General features: G+C 61.9%; 1 protein-coding gene and 1 long non-coding RNA gene across 2 annotated transcripts; one reads left to right on the top strand and one right to left on the bottom strand.

Annotated features, from left to right (window-relative positions):
- The first annotated feature begins 1,696 nt into the window (after positions 1-1,696).
- Positions 1,697-11,532, top strand: STMN3 (stathmin 3). The gene is made up of 5 exons (XM_024559765.4): positions 1,697-1,884; positions 7,504-7,599; positions 7,777-7,952; positions 9,224-9,415; positions 9,792-11,532. The coding sequence occupies exons 1-5, from the start codon at positions 1,866-1,868 to the stop codon at positions 9,849-9,851; spliced, it is 543 nt and encodes a 180-aa protein (XP_024415533.1). The 5' UTR covers positions 1,697-1,865; the 3' UTR covers positions 9,852-11,532.
- Positions 11,533-12,063: 531 nt separating this feature from the next.
- Positions 12,064-14,087, bottom strand: LOC112303954 (uncharacterized). Its single transcript, XR_006655309.2, has 2 exons — positions 14,002-14,087; positions 12,064-13,297 (listed from the first exon to the last, which is right to left on the bottom strand). It is a non-coding gene; the product is annotated as an uncharacterized lncRNA (long non-coding RNA).
- Positions 14,088-14,299: the final 212 nt, after the last annotated feature.

Genomic DNA, 14,299 nt, shown 5'->3' on the forward strand with positions numbered 1-14,299 from the left:
GCATCCACCCCCACCCGCCGGCTCCCATGAGGGACTGGAGAGTGTCTGTCCACCTTGGCCTCTGTGTGGGGAGCATGGAGAAGACGGGGACACCTGGCCACACACTTGCTGAAGGCTCACCAGCCACGGGCTTCAGCTGGCATCCATGCTGGCTCTGGTGTGTTTGTCCTGACGACCTCTGAGATAAGGGGTTTTTATTTTTTTTTTTAATTTATTTTTTAGAGAGAGGGGTAGAAAGGAAGAGAAACATTGATCAGTTGCCTCTCATATACACTCCATCTGGGGACCTGGCCCACAACTCAGGCATGTGACCTGACCGGGAATCAAACCAGCCACCTTTCCGTCACAGAGCAGTGCTCAGTCCACTGAACCACACCAGCCAGGGCTCAGATAAGTTCTTTTATGGTCCACACTTCACAGATGAGGAAAGAAAGCACAGGTGATTGGTAGGTTGCCCCAAGCCAGCAAGTCTCAGAGCCAGGAGTGGCCCTCTTCACCTCCATGCCCTCCATCTTCTCAGAGCAGCGGCGTTCATCCCCCCAGAAGAAGCCCACAGAAGGGATGGCCATGACCCAGAGACTGGAGATGAGGAGCCCACGCCCCTGAGCTGATGCCTGAACTGCCTAGTCACACATCATGCCCAGGAACTCCTCAGCCTCCTGTAAATCAAAACAGAGATGCCGTTGTGCCGCACCTGACCCTGACCCATGAGAGGAAAGAGAAACTGAGGCTGCCCAGAGCAAGCCCTGCCCAGCGGCACAGGGTGCGTGTCTGCTCCGGTGGGCTTCAGGGGATGCCCACAGTGGGCCAGACGCCATGTGGCCCACAGGACAGATGTGAACCAGTCACACGCTTGCTGGGAGTGCACACCGAGGTGTGTTTATGTGCACAACTGCTGGGCCTCCTCTGGACTGGCTCTGACCCTCAGGTTAATCCTTGCCTTTCACCACTCTGAGCCCGCCTCCTCTCCCCGAAGGCCCCCGAGGTTTCCCACAGCTCCATTCCTGGCCCCGGGACTCAGCTGCTCCCGGAGTGAGCGCTGCTCTCAGCCCCAGGGGCTCCGTCCCTGAACTGGAATGACAGTCTGCCTGCCTGACTCGAGGTGAGGTGCTCACTGCAGAGAAGGACCCATCACTTCTGCCAGCATCTCCCTTTGTGAGAATCAACCAGGACCCTGAGCCTGGGGGGCTGGGAGGGGGGCAGAACACCCCCGCCCAGTCACCAAGTGTGCATCTCTGTCCTCAACCACCGAGGACCTGGAGGTCCCTCGGTCGCACAGAGAGGGGCCTCAGAGCTGTGTTTGGACCCACCTCTGTCTTGCTTGGAAGCCCTTGTCCCAGGCCCGTGGTCACCACACCCATGTACCCTCTTCTCTGCCTAAGAATTGGCTCACCCTCTGGGATGCCTCTCCACCGTGTTCCACGCCAACCCCCACCCATGGCCCCCAAACGCTTTCCCTTCAGCACGGAACTAGGCGCGCAGAAGGGGCCTGCAGCCTGCAGGGGCCTCAGGGAAGAGCGCTCCGCCCCCACCCTCCTGCTGTGCCCACCCTGAGAACCGGGCGTCTCCATCCCCCCATCTGAGCCCGCACAAAGCCAGGTGGGAGGCGCGGCCGGTCCTCGCGGTGGGAGGATGGGCGCCTGGCTGCAGCGCTCCGCCCTGCGTCCGGGCTGGTCCCTGTGCTCCCTCCTCCCTCTGACGCCCGCAGCCCCGGCCACCACCAGGCTCCCTTGCTCTCGCGCTCGCTCGCTCTCTCCCTCCCCCGCTCGCTCCCTCCCCACCCTGGCACTGCAGCATTCGTCGACTGCAGCTCCAGCCGCCACCAGAGCCTCTCCGGCCTCCGCAGCCCCCGCGCAGCCAGCACCATGGCCAGCACCGTGTCCGGTAGGCGCCCTAGCCGCGCGGGCTTCTGCAAACCGTGGCAGGTCCCAGCCAGGGCCATTGTCCAGCCTGGTCTCCCACTGGGACCTGTGGCGAACTCCGTTTTCCTATCTCGGACCCGTGCATGGCAAGGACGCAGGGTGCGGCCGGGCTGAACCGGCAGGAACAACTCGGTGCCCCTTGGGGACTGTGGCGCGGACCTGGCAGGTGTTGGCCCGGCAGGGGGGCGCTGGGGCAGCGCCGTGGGTGGGGTCATTGGGCGCCAGGGCGCATTGCCCCTCCGGGCGCCGCGGTGACAGGCCTGACTTTACTGCGGCAGGGTGGCTCCCCGGGTGCAGGCACCAGCCGTGCTCCTGGGGAGCGTGCTTGCTGGTGCACACAGGGGCCCCGGGGGAGCTGGCAGACGCTAGTCTGACCTCGCCTTCACAAAAGGAGAGGGAAGCGGGTGGGACCCTTTGTGGGAGCCTCAACCCAGGGCCGGCGGAGCTGCGCCCTCCCTGCACCTAGGAGCACCCGGGAAGGCTGCTGCCAGTAGTGGGAGAGAGCGGGGAGGGCACTGGAGTTCGGACCCCGTGGAGCAGCACCTGGGGTCTCTGCCCCCTTCCCTCACCACAGCAGGCTCGGGGACCACCCTCTGTGACACCATGCCACTCGCTCTGGTCGAAAAAGCCACCACCCTTCGCGCAGTGGGGTTGAGATGGGGGAGGGGCTGCTGCCATTTCCAAGCCTTCCGAGGATGCGGGGATCTGCACCTCCCTCCTCTACCCTGCCTCCCAAGCTGAGGACCCCGGCCTTCCTGGGGGAACTCCGATGGTCTCTGTGCACATTTCGGATGCAGGGGAGTGGCCCGGTAACTCGAGGAGCGAAGAAGCCGGGCTGTCTACTCCATCCAGCCGCCCCATGACCAGCTTCATCTTTGCACTCGACCCCCCACTTCCACCCCGTGAAACCTCTGACTAGGCACTGCATCTCTGCCCACCCTTCCCTCCCCCCTGGGGGCAGGTGGCCTGGACCCCTCTCTTCAGCCAACCTGAATTTATCCAGAGCTCTGCCCACTTTGTGGGCCCCGCCTTGACCCCTCCCCTCAGGCCCTGTGGGTTCTTGGTCCCAGGGGATGCCTGCACCTGTGGAGGGGGCCATGTGCGTCACTGGCCACATTCTGCCCACATCTTCTGGGGGTCTGGGCCACCTGGGCTTCATCTGCCCTGACCCCTCACTCTGCTCTTTCACAGAGACACTGGGACCAGCCTTGGGCAGAAAGAGAACCTCCCCCAGCGACAGAGGGCCTCTCTGCTTTTTGTGTGGCCAGAGTGCTAGCCCATCCCACACTGCGGAGGGGCTGAGGGTCCTGTCACACCAGCTGTGCCCAGGTGGTGGGACAATGGGCAGCCCCTGGCAGGGAGTACTCCTCAGCCTTTTACAGGGCGGGCCCCGCCCTCCACCTGGCGTTAGGGAAGGACGCAGCCGACACTTCACTTGCTAAGGCCATCAGAGCCGGGCCCTCAGTTTTCCTGGGCTGTCGGAGTTGCCTCTGGTGTGCAAAGCGCAGCCCCTGCCCCAAAGACCAGCTGCCATGCCCGCGGGGGAACAGCCCTGGGTCAACGTCACCCCGGCCTAGTCCTTCCTGATCTGCCACCAGTGCTGCCCTCCACGGAGAGCAGCCACAGGTGCACAGGCCCACATGGCCCGCCAGCTTATTCTGCCGTCAGCTCTGGACAGCACAGCGGCGGCCCGGCCGGGCGCTGGCTGCTGAGGGTGCCGGTAAACATGGCCACATTTGGGTTCCATGACCTCCAGCCAGGGCGTCTCTGCTGAAGTCATCCCTGATTTGACCAGCGGCCGGCCTCCTGTGCTGTGGCCGCCTGTCTTCTCATGCTCACTGGTGGTTTCACTGGGACTTGGCGACCTGGGGGAGGAGTCAGCCACTGTGGCTGTGGCTCGGAGTCTCCAGGAGATTGGTGGCAGCTTCCTCTTCCTGTGCAGGAAAAGCTCCCACCTCCTTCCCTTGAGGGTCCTGCAGGGCTGAGCTCTTGCATTTCCTTGGGAAGATGTGCACCGCCACCCCACCCCCACCCCAGTGTCCTTCCCAGGCTGGCAGCTCTCATGTGCTTTCAGAGGCTCTTGCTCATTCTGCGCCTTATGCAGGCCCATTGGCCACAAGGCCTCGCCCCTGCTACCGATGTTCGGGGCCAGTTTCCCTGTCTGGATGGGGTGACAGACAGTGCCCCCCGAGGCTTGTTCTGAGGGTTGAATGAGGTATTTCAGGACAGGTGCTTGGCCCGAAGCCTGGCAAGAGGTGAGTGTGCAGGCACAGGGCCGCTGCGGCCACATCACCCACTTCCTGCCCTGAGAAAGGTGGCTTGTCCAAGCCCTGGCTGGGCTCCCAGCAGCGTTCCAGACACTCTGCCCCGATACAGAGGGGCAGCCTGGGTGGTAAGGAGCTCCACCTGTTGGGGAGCAGTTATCGGCAGCCCCCAGGGCCCTTCTGGGGGTGAGTGAGCATCTGTGGGCCCCCTGCCCTCCCAGGTCTGGATGGAGCCCTGTCCCCCTGAGGTTCCCAACAGGAAAGTGCCATCAGAGTCCTGGGCTGGTGACCGGGCTCCCGACCTGGCGTGCTGTGCGACTTTGGGTGGGCCACTTGCCCTCTCTATACAAGTGAGGCTGACCAGGGTGTCTGCCGGGGCTGGCTGGTCTTGGGGGTCTGTTGGAAGGGTGGGTGTGGTGCACAACCCCCTCCCCCCGTGGGCACTGGTCTCGTTGTCACCATGTGGCCATTGTCACCGCGCAGCCGTGGGCTGATTCGGCGTCTTCTTCCGACTCCTGCTCACCTGGCATCTAGCCCTCCTGACCCAGTGTGCACGTGTCACACTGCATACGAAGAGGGAGATGACAGCAGTTCACGTCGAGGCAGAGATTTGTTTCTGACGGCCTCCTAAAACCGGGTCGGGGAGGAAGAGGAGGCTGCTGGTGAAGGGGAGGAAAGGCTGGGTGTGCCCTGAGGCCTTGGAGGGGCCTCCTGGCTTGAGCTGGGTCTGAGGAGAGGTGGCAAGGTGGGCCTGGGTCCCCATCTCTTCCCTCTGCAATGAAATACAACCTCTCAGCCCCGCCAGCTCTGAATATACAGGCGTAGCCTACTGTCTCAACTCCCCAGCCACCAGGTGGTGAGCTCGGACAAGCAGCTGGGCCGCAGGGCAGGCCTCACTCTCCAGCCCCTCCCGCTTGTCTTCGTGAGGCCCAGCCTTCTGGAAAGAACTGGGAGAAACCAACCTGCAGAATCTCCAAGGCCATCTGATACTGAGCTGTGTCCCTGTCCGCAGCCATAGGACACAGCCCCTCAGTTCCCAGGTTCCTCAGTTCCCTCTGAGAGCCCTGGCCTCAGTCCCAGCCCCTGGTCCCCACCTCTCCTGACCACGCAGAGCTGACGCCTGCACACGCCAGCCTCCCGTCCCCCATGCTGAGGTGACAAGGGAGCCACCTGGCACTTGTTTGTGAGCTTGGTCTTCCTCTGTAATGAACCTGCAGCTCCTTTTCCTGGGAGAATTTCAGACACAAGGCAGAGAGGAGCCAGAGCAGCTGTGTGGCCCCAGGTTCCGGGCCTGTGAGGTCACCCCAGTTCTGAAAGGTCAGGATGTGGGGCTGTGCTGTTGCCCAGGTGGCAGGTGCTGGCAGGGTTAGACAGAGTCCCCTCTTTCCTGGCCTCTCCCAGCACTCAGGGGTGCTCGCTGGTCCAGGCCCCTCCCTGCTTTCCCTTCTGAGCCCAGGGTTGTCTGCCTGTCCCGTGAGCTGGCTCTGCCTGGCCTATACCCTCTCTGGTCCCCAGCACTACACTGTGCTGGGCACCCCTGCCCCCACTTTGAAACTAATTTTTTTACATTTGTTTAATTATTTATTAATTTAAAGATTTTTATTTATTTATTGGAGAGAGGGGAAGGGAGAGAGAGAGGGAGAGAAACCTCAGTGTGTGGCTGCCTCTTGCTCATCCACCCCACACTGAGGACCTGGCCTGCAACCCAGGCATGTGCCCTGACTGGGAATCGAACCTGTGACCCTTTGGTTCACAGGCCGGCGCTCAGCCCACTGAGCCACACCAGCCAGGAATGAAAGTAACTTTTAACTGTAATACACGAATCAGTTCTGCTTGTAAAGAAATAAAACTGACAAGCCAGACCAAAATCTTCTTTGAGCCCCCAACCCCGCCCTCCATCTCTCTGTCAGCCTCCTGGGGCCGATGAGTTAGCTGTGTTTTTGCCCTATGCCCCTCCAACCCCTCCTCACCCCCAACACACAAGGTTCTCCCTGCTGCCCGTCCAGCCATCCTTTGTGCTCCCTCACAGCCTCTCCGGAAGAGTCAGGCTATCGGACGGCCCCATGCTCTGTGCCAGCCCTGATCTGTGGGAGGACCCTGCTCCCAAGAGCTGCCCCCTGGGACCAGGCCCGAGGGCTTCTGTCCTGTGTGCTGTTTCTACACCGGTGCGCTTCCTGCCTCCCAGCCAACTCAGCCTCGAAGCATCCCGTGTGAGCTGCGGTCGGAGAGCCTCTTGCCCGCCTACACCCTTGTCCCCATGCTCACGTGCCCCTTGGAAGAGTGCTGTAGGCGACTTCACATGTTTTTCCTTCATGGAGTGTGTCTCTGGTGGCACGTGGGTCCCTGAGCCCCCTAAACTTGGGGACCTGCTGGCATGGTGGAAAGGGCACAGAACACCTGGGACTGAGCTCAAGGAGCTTTGGGCAAGTTGCCCCACCTCCTGGGCCCACCGTCCTCTTGGTTGAGTGTGGGTGGCTGTATTGGGCTTGCAGGGTCTCAGGGCCCTGCTGGGATGCGGGCCCAACGTGTCTACTCCGAGGCTTTCTGTGGATACACCACGAAGAGCTCAATTATTTTCACCCCGAGAATGGCTGTGTCCCCTTCCCCAGCAAGGCACAGGGCCCTGCAGCCAGGCACCCCCCCCCCTTTTCCGCATGGGCTGCAAGATGCCAGCTGTGGCTCTGGCTCTGAGGAGCTGGGAGGCGCGCTGCGGTGCTGAGCGGACAGCTCCCTTCCTGTCAGCCCCTGGACAGGCCCTGCGGGCCCCTGGCAAGGGCCGGGGAGGGGGAGGAGGGGCTCTGAGGGCTTCACCCAAGTGTACAGCCCAAGCCAGTACCACCCAGTCCTGAGAGTTGTCTACCCCAGGGGGCAAGTTCTCGAGGGGGCGCTATGTGGTGGGGGAGTGAGAGTTGGGAAGATGAGAAATCACAGAGACAGAAAGACAAGGAGAGAGACAGTGACAGAGAGCCAGAAACACAGAGGGATGAACAGAGACAGAGTGAGGGAGAGATCCACAGAAAGGACAAAAGCAAGACAGCAATGCAGGAGAGTGAGGCAGACAGACAGACAGATGGGCAGGGACGGGAGCAGGGTGACCCACATGGGGGTGTGCCCAGGGAAAGGCAGACTCACTGTCAGGAGGGTGGGAAGGGGGAGGAGACACCAGAGGGTCAGAGATGTGGAAACACCCAGAGCAGTGGGGTACCGTGCTATGGGGGGGTCCTGGGAGGGAGGGGCCCTGGGGAGGGAAAGATGGGCAGGGTGGGGGAGGCTGCTCACACCTGCCTCCTGCCACCTCTCCTCCCCCCACCCCGCAGCCTACAAGGAGAAGATGAAGGAGCTGTCTGTGCTGTCTCTCATCTGCTCCTGCTTCTACTCACAGCCTCACCCCAACACCATATACCAGTATGGGGGTGAGTGTGCCCGTGCCCCCACCTGTGGCTTTCAGAACCCCCTAGTTCACCTGGCTTGGGGGGAGGGGCCGGTACAGGGACTCAGGCCTTGGTTTGGCTGTGTGCTGGGACCTGGGCCCTCCACCTGCAGCTTCCTCGGCTGGCCCTCCTGAAGCCCCGTCTGGCCTTGTCCTGCAGACATGGAGGTGAAGCAGCTGGACAAGAGGGCCTCTGGCCAGAGCTTCGAGGTCATCCTCAAGTCACCTTCCGACCTGTCCCCCGAGAGCCCTGTGCTCTCCTCTCCCCCCAAGAGGAAGGACGCCTCCCTGGAGGAGTTGCAGAAGCGGCTGGAGGCAGCTGAGGAGCGAAGGAAGGTAAGGGCCCCCATCTGCCCTGATGAAGGTAGCCAGGACATCTTGATAGCTGTGGACATGGTCCCCAAGGTGCAAGAGCCTGGGGTGGAAAGAGTCTCACGGTTTTCTGGGCCTCCTCCTGGGAGATCAGAATGGGACAGGGAGGAGGGAGGGTCCCCAATGGCAGCCAGCGGCAGGGAGACAAAAACCAGACACTGTTGGGGGGCGTTTGGCCTTGGCCAGGAGGGGTCAGATGGTGGCTCTGGGACATGAGGCTGGACTGGCCTCCTCCTGGGCAAGGGAAGGAGAAGGAAAGGCCTCCCTGTGGGGGCACTGCAAACCCAGACCTTCCGGGAGCTCAGAGGGCCCCTGTGGGAAGTGGGGGCCCCAGGCCCCTGCCACCCCTCACCAGCCCCTCTGAGACAAACACACGGAAGAGGAGGTGCTCTCAGAAGTGCATCCTGCTGCACAAGCCCACAGGGCGCGGCCGTGGCTCCAGATCCCGGTCAGTGGGTCCCAGGGAGACCTGGGGACCCTGGCTTCCCAGGGTTGACCAGTAAGTAGTGACTGGCATCCTGAAGGAAGCTGAGGGTGTTGATTACCCCTGGGAGCCTCAGGCTGCCATTGGAGGGGGCCACCAGGTGCCCCATCCTGCAGCAGGGCTCAGACACTGTGAGGCCAGCAGCCCCAGGCTCCTGGCTCCAACTTGACCTCTGGCTGACATCCCTGCGGAGCTGGAGCACCACCCCCAACACCTTAGGAAGCTCAGTGCCTGGCATGCACACACGGAACAGCTACTTTGTGCTCTGCAGGCAGAGGTCTGAGGAAGAGACAAGAAGACTCAATGACAGGCCCCACATTTAGGTTCCCTTTGCTGCTCCGACAACCCCCCAGGGCCTGCGGGGCTTGGAGCTCGCAGGGAGGGACTGAGGCTGCCCTCCGCCTAGCAGGGAGTGGGCAGCTCTGCGGTGGGACAGACCGACAGGGTGAGGGGCTGAGGGGTCTCCGTGCTCACGCCCGGGATGTCAGGCCAACTGGGCGAGGTCACCCTCGCCCACGCAGGAGACTATAGACTCGAGCTCCGCGAGGACACTTATCCAGAGGGCAGTGGGGCAGGGTGATGGGCACTGGGCGGCAGGCCAGGATGAGGGGGCCCGGGCTAGGGGCGCAGGGATCAGGACGGGTGGGGGGGGGCGGGTCAGGGGTCCGGGCTGGAGCGCGGGGACATCGGTGCTGCGGACCAGGCCCGGCCGCTGCTCACGCGCTCGCCCCGCCGCCCCGTGGCCGCGCAGACGCAGGAGGCGCAGGTGCTGAAGCAGCTGGCGGAGCGGCGTGAGCATGAGCGCGAGGTGCTGCACAAGGCCCTGGAGGAGAACAACAACTTCAGCCGCCTGGCGGAGGAGAAGCTCAACTACAAGATGGAGCTCAGCAAGGAGATCCGAGAGGCGCACCTGGCGGCTCTGCGCGAGCGGCTGCGCGAGAAGGTGCGCGGCGGGGCGGGGCGGGGGCAGCAGGGTCAGCGCACCCAGCATTTAGTGGGCGCCCTCAGCAGCATGCGAGCGGAGGGCACTGGGACGCAGCCGCTAACGCAGTGACACACGGACATTCGTGACTTTGACGTGCTCCGACAGGGAAAGGGCATCCATCGGGTGTGCGCTAGGAGCGGGGAGCCGCTTTGGGCTGGGGGCCGGGGAAGTCTCCCAGGAGCCCCTTCCTCCGGTGGCTCCCTTCCCGCGGCACGACCAGCGCCCCCGCCGCCCGCTTCTGCTTGAGGCCAGCCCAGGGTGAGGCGGGGCTCTGCCGCTGCGAGCTGGGGGTGGGGGGTAGCGCGGCCCCCCGCCCATCCGCCTGTTCCCGCAGGAGCTGCACGCGGCTGAGGTGCGCAGGAACAAGGAGCAGCGAGAGGAGATGTCCGGCTAAGAGGCTTTGGACACCGCAGCGCCTGGATCCTGAGCCGAGACAAGAACACGTTCGGGTTTTGGTTTTGTTTTGTTCAGCTCTGTCTAGATGCCACTTTTGTCCCCCACCCCCACCCCGTCCCTCTCCACCAGCTTCATGCTGCTTTCCGCTCTGCGAGCTGCCCAGTCCCAGCAGTCGCTGACCCCAGGCTCTCCCCGGGGCGGGGCCACGGGGCGTGGCACAGGGTCCCTGAGTTCAGGCACCAGGCCGGGTGGTGGCTGGGTCCCCTCTTGGCAGCCCTTTAGTGGGTATGGTGGTGACCTCAGTAAACCCAGAGGCGACAGAGGAACTCGCAGGTCCGCGTGTTGGGGCACCTCGTCACTAAGAGCACATCCAAGTGCAGATAACACCCCCGCACGGGAGGGGGGGGGCGGGAAGAGTCAGACCTAGGTCGACTTCCGGGCAGTGCAGCCCGGGTCACCCTGTCTTGGGGCCAGCCCTGGGAAGGTGTGTGCAGTGGAGCTTGTGGAGACGGTGGGTGGAGGCTGCAGCACCCTTTAGTGTGGTCACACAGGGGTCTTCTGAGACCTCGGGGCCTGTGATGGACACCCTGGGCACCTGCGCTCATTGCCTGTGGCTGGAGTGGGGGCTGTGTGGGGTGTAGCCTGGCCTGAGTCTTCAGGGGAGTGGGTGTTCTCCACCATTCTCTGCCAAGGACCCAAGGGTAGTGGGCAGCATGACACCCCTTGCTGACCCCTCCTTCCAGAAGTGCCCTCCTTCTGAGAGCCTCCGGCTGCACACCTGTGGGGAGGCCCAGCGGCCGCCATCCCTCCCTGCCTCCCCCAGCTTTGTGAGCCTGTCCTTAGAGCCCTTTGGAATCTTGCGCCTTCCTGTGCCTGCCCACGGTGCTCCTGGCCACAGGGGCCGGGGGCTCTGAGGCTCCACTCCGACCAGGTGTGGCCAGGTGTGAGTGGCAGCCACAGGTGTCCCCTGGGGAGCCCTTAGCAGACAGCAGGGGGCAGGGGCTAATGTTCCCAAGCCACCTCTCCGCCCGGTCTGTCCTTGGCATTCCTGGCTGGTGGATCCCTCTGGCCAGCCTGCAGGTCCGACGCCTGGCTCTAGGCCTCTCCCGCCAAGACCCTGCTGGACTGGGCTGCTTCCCTCCCTCCGCCTTTGAGGACTGCCACCCGTCTGGATAGGAGGGCGGTCTGGTCTTTGACCTGCACCCCACCCACAGCAGGCTTCTCGCTGCAGGGTCCCTGCTGACTCTCCTCCTGGTAGAAAGCATGAGGGCACAGACTAGAGACCCTGCAGGACGCAGAGCTGGTGCCTCTGAACCCAGGTGGTTGCCGCCCCCAGTGCCCCGGCTCCCACCCTGCAGAAACCAATGGGGGCCCAGCCAGGGAGCAGACGGGTGCCAATCCCCTGCGTGGGCTTAGGGGGAAGGGGTAGGAGAGGCCCAGGCCTCTCCTGTCCCCACCAAGACAGCCTCCAGAAGGGGTGACAAGCCAGGAGTGGAACCCAGTGGCACATCTGCGACTGCAGTGGGACTCGTAAAGGGACCTGAGGGCTGGGTTTCTCTCAGCCGTGGCAGCTCTCATCGCGGAAGCCTAGTGTAAATGCGCCCATCTCATCCCGTAGTGAAAGTGAACTTACAACAAAGTCAAATGAACAATTAAAGAAAAAACCTGTGTGTTTAAGACATGGCTGCACTGTCCCGGTGTGTGTCCTGGGGGGGGGGGGGGGCGCTTCAAGGCCACCGCCGGAGGGAGGGAGCAGCTGAGGGCCAGGTGGGGACCCCATGGAGGCCGGTCGTCGGCCTGTTTTACCGCAAGTAGGAATGGTTCCAGTGACAGCAGCAATTTTAAGAAACGAATGTAAAGGACCCGCAGACCACTTTCCCCTTTGGAGCCCTGGAGACAGTGGCGGGGGTGGGGTGGGGGCTTCCTGCCTCTCCACTGTTGCTGCTGCTGTCGGCTCTTCCTGCATCTCTCCAAGTGTCACCAATGTCACTTCAGTGGCTGCACAGCCACCAATGTTAGGGATGCACTAGGACTGCTGAGAAAGCTTCTCCAAGGTTTTCATTTCAGGGACCCCATACCACCTTAACCACCTACAGAGGACCCCCAAAGAGCTTTTCTTATGTGGCTTACATGGACCTACAGTTACCGCATTAGGAATTAGAACTCAGAAATTAAAAAAGATAGTAATTCATTTAAGCATACTTTTAGCATAAAATTAAAACAGTGAAATTTACTCAAAAAACCTGGAATGGTTGAAGTACATGAAAAAACCCCAGCTTCACGAAGATGTGTGGCTGGAAAAGGAAAGCGTGTGTTAACAGCTGGTCCTTAACACCAGAGGGAGGCTGGAGGAGCGGTTTCTTCAGTCTGCTAGGACGCGGACCTGAGGCCTGAGGCCGGCTCCACTTCCTGTGCTGTTACATCAGCTGCCTGGCCCCTCTTGTCCTGGACCGAATCTCTGCCCCCAAGGGGTTCCAGGCCAGAGCAGAGTTCGCGGGCAGGACCACTGTGGGAGCCAGGCCTGTGTTTATATCCTGCCTCCTGTCTGGTCTGGAGCCTGACTTGGGGGGCAGGCACGGCAACTCTATGGCATCCCAGGGCCAGGTAATGACCCTCTGGCCTCACTGCCTCTCCGGGGTTCAGGTGTTCCCAGGAGAGGGTCCGAAGGCAGTGACGACAGTGTCTTCCTCTCGCCTGGAATAAACCATGAGTGAAAGCCCCCTCCTCTTGGGACCCAGCATGGGTGGGGCCTCTTCCCATGGGTGCTCCTGGGGAGAAATCAGCACTCGCACCGTCCAGGGTGAACTAAGCAGTCCCACCAGCAAGCAGCACCCAGGGCCCTCGCCCTTTTGGAGACAGAAGAGGTGAGGTTCAGGTGCCAGGCCTGAGTTTGTGCTGCAGTGGAACCCGGGGGCTGGACGTCCCAGTGCTCAAGACTCAGCTGGTGGTTGCCGCTCATCCCGACCTGGGCAGCAGGCGCCGGGTGCGGGCGAGATGTCTGCAGCATGGTGCCGCCTCACCAGGCCCCCGACACCAGTGCCCTTCTGGGTCTCCGCTGACTTTATCGGCATTTTTTTTGCGTCCAGGAGCAAACGTGAGAACAGGGAAACTCAGATAAATGAATGACACAGACTGAGCACCCCACTCGAATAACAGGCTCAACAGTTTCATCTTCACAAGGGAAGACTTTCCCCAGCATCGGCTCCAGCACACTCTACTCTACTGGAGACAAGGAAGTCCGCCGACTCTCCTAACTGTAGCACTGCGAAAATAGGGTTTGCTCGGAAACTTCCACTGTGGGAATGGCCTTCATTGTCTTCCTGCTGAAGAACGAACGCAGGTTCCCGGCTTGGTCCTAAACAAGACATCTGTTTCCTGCCTCCGTTCCCGGAGTGGGAGCACTACGGCAGCCTTTTGTCCCCCGCCCCGGTTTTCCTGCAGCTGCTGGAAGGGAAGGCGGTGATAGGGACAGACCCGAACAGCTCAGGGGAGGAGGGACAGCCTCAGCCACCCTCCAGGCCCTACCCTGCCTGCTGGAGCCAGGCAGACTAAGGAATGCGCGGGCGGTGGAAGCCCTCAGCCAAGAATGGTTGCTTCACAGCTGCCGCTGGGTTCTGGGAAGGGCAGATGAACCCTGCGAACCAGCACTGCACCTCTCAAACAGTAAGCCCAACTGTACCCGGCTCACAAGTCAAAAGCAAGCCATAAAAGCTGAGTGATGCCTATGTTCCTACGTTCTGCAAACCCAAGGGCTTTATATCGCTGACCTTTACAGAGAAAGAGAAAACAAAATTCAGAGCGTCCCTAATCCTACATCTAGATGTATTTGGTGGCTCAGTAATAATCGAGGAACTGAATTTTAGATAATTTTAATTAAATTTAAGTGAGCACGTGTGGCCAGGGGGTCAACACAAGGGGCACCGTGCGACACTGCGCAGACTCAGAAATAAGTCTGTCGACGCACTTTTTAAGGCTTACTGTAAGAGATTAAGATGACAATGGCCGGATTGGCACTACACAGGCGGAAGGACGAACAGCCTGACTGCTCTTTCACAACAGCAACCCCCCCCACCCCGCCCGGCGCCTCTTGCCCGCTGAAGGGCACCGGAGGGCCCGCATCTGGTTTGGGTGGCTCACTGTTCACGCACAGGCCGACCTCTCCGCCCTTAGAGAAGTCTCCCTCCGCATTCCCTCCTCGCTCGTACCCACGGAGGGGTCCGTCGGCGCCCGGTAGGTGAGTGGACGCCCCGCAGGTGCGCCGACGGGCAGGGGCGGGACCAAGAGGCCAGCTGCCCCGCGAAGGTTCCACCGCGCACGCGTGTCTTGCTCTGCCGGGCCTTATTTCTCGGCACCACCCGTCACCGCGGAGCGCCAAGTAAGTCCCTGGGCCCGCCCCTGCCCTTGCGTGCGCGACCCCGCAGCCTGCGTCACTAGGAAGCGCGCGCC

Source organism: Desmodus rotundus, chromosome 6 (genome assembly GCF_022682495.2).
Source record: "Desmodus rotundus isolate HL8 chromosome 6, HLdesRot8A.1, whole genome shotgun sequence".
NCBI lineage: Eukaryota > Metazoa > Chordata > Mammalia > Chiroptera > Phyllostomidae > Desmodus > Desmodus rotundus.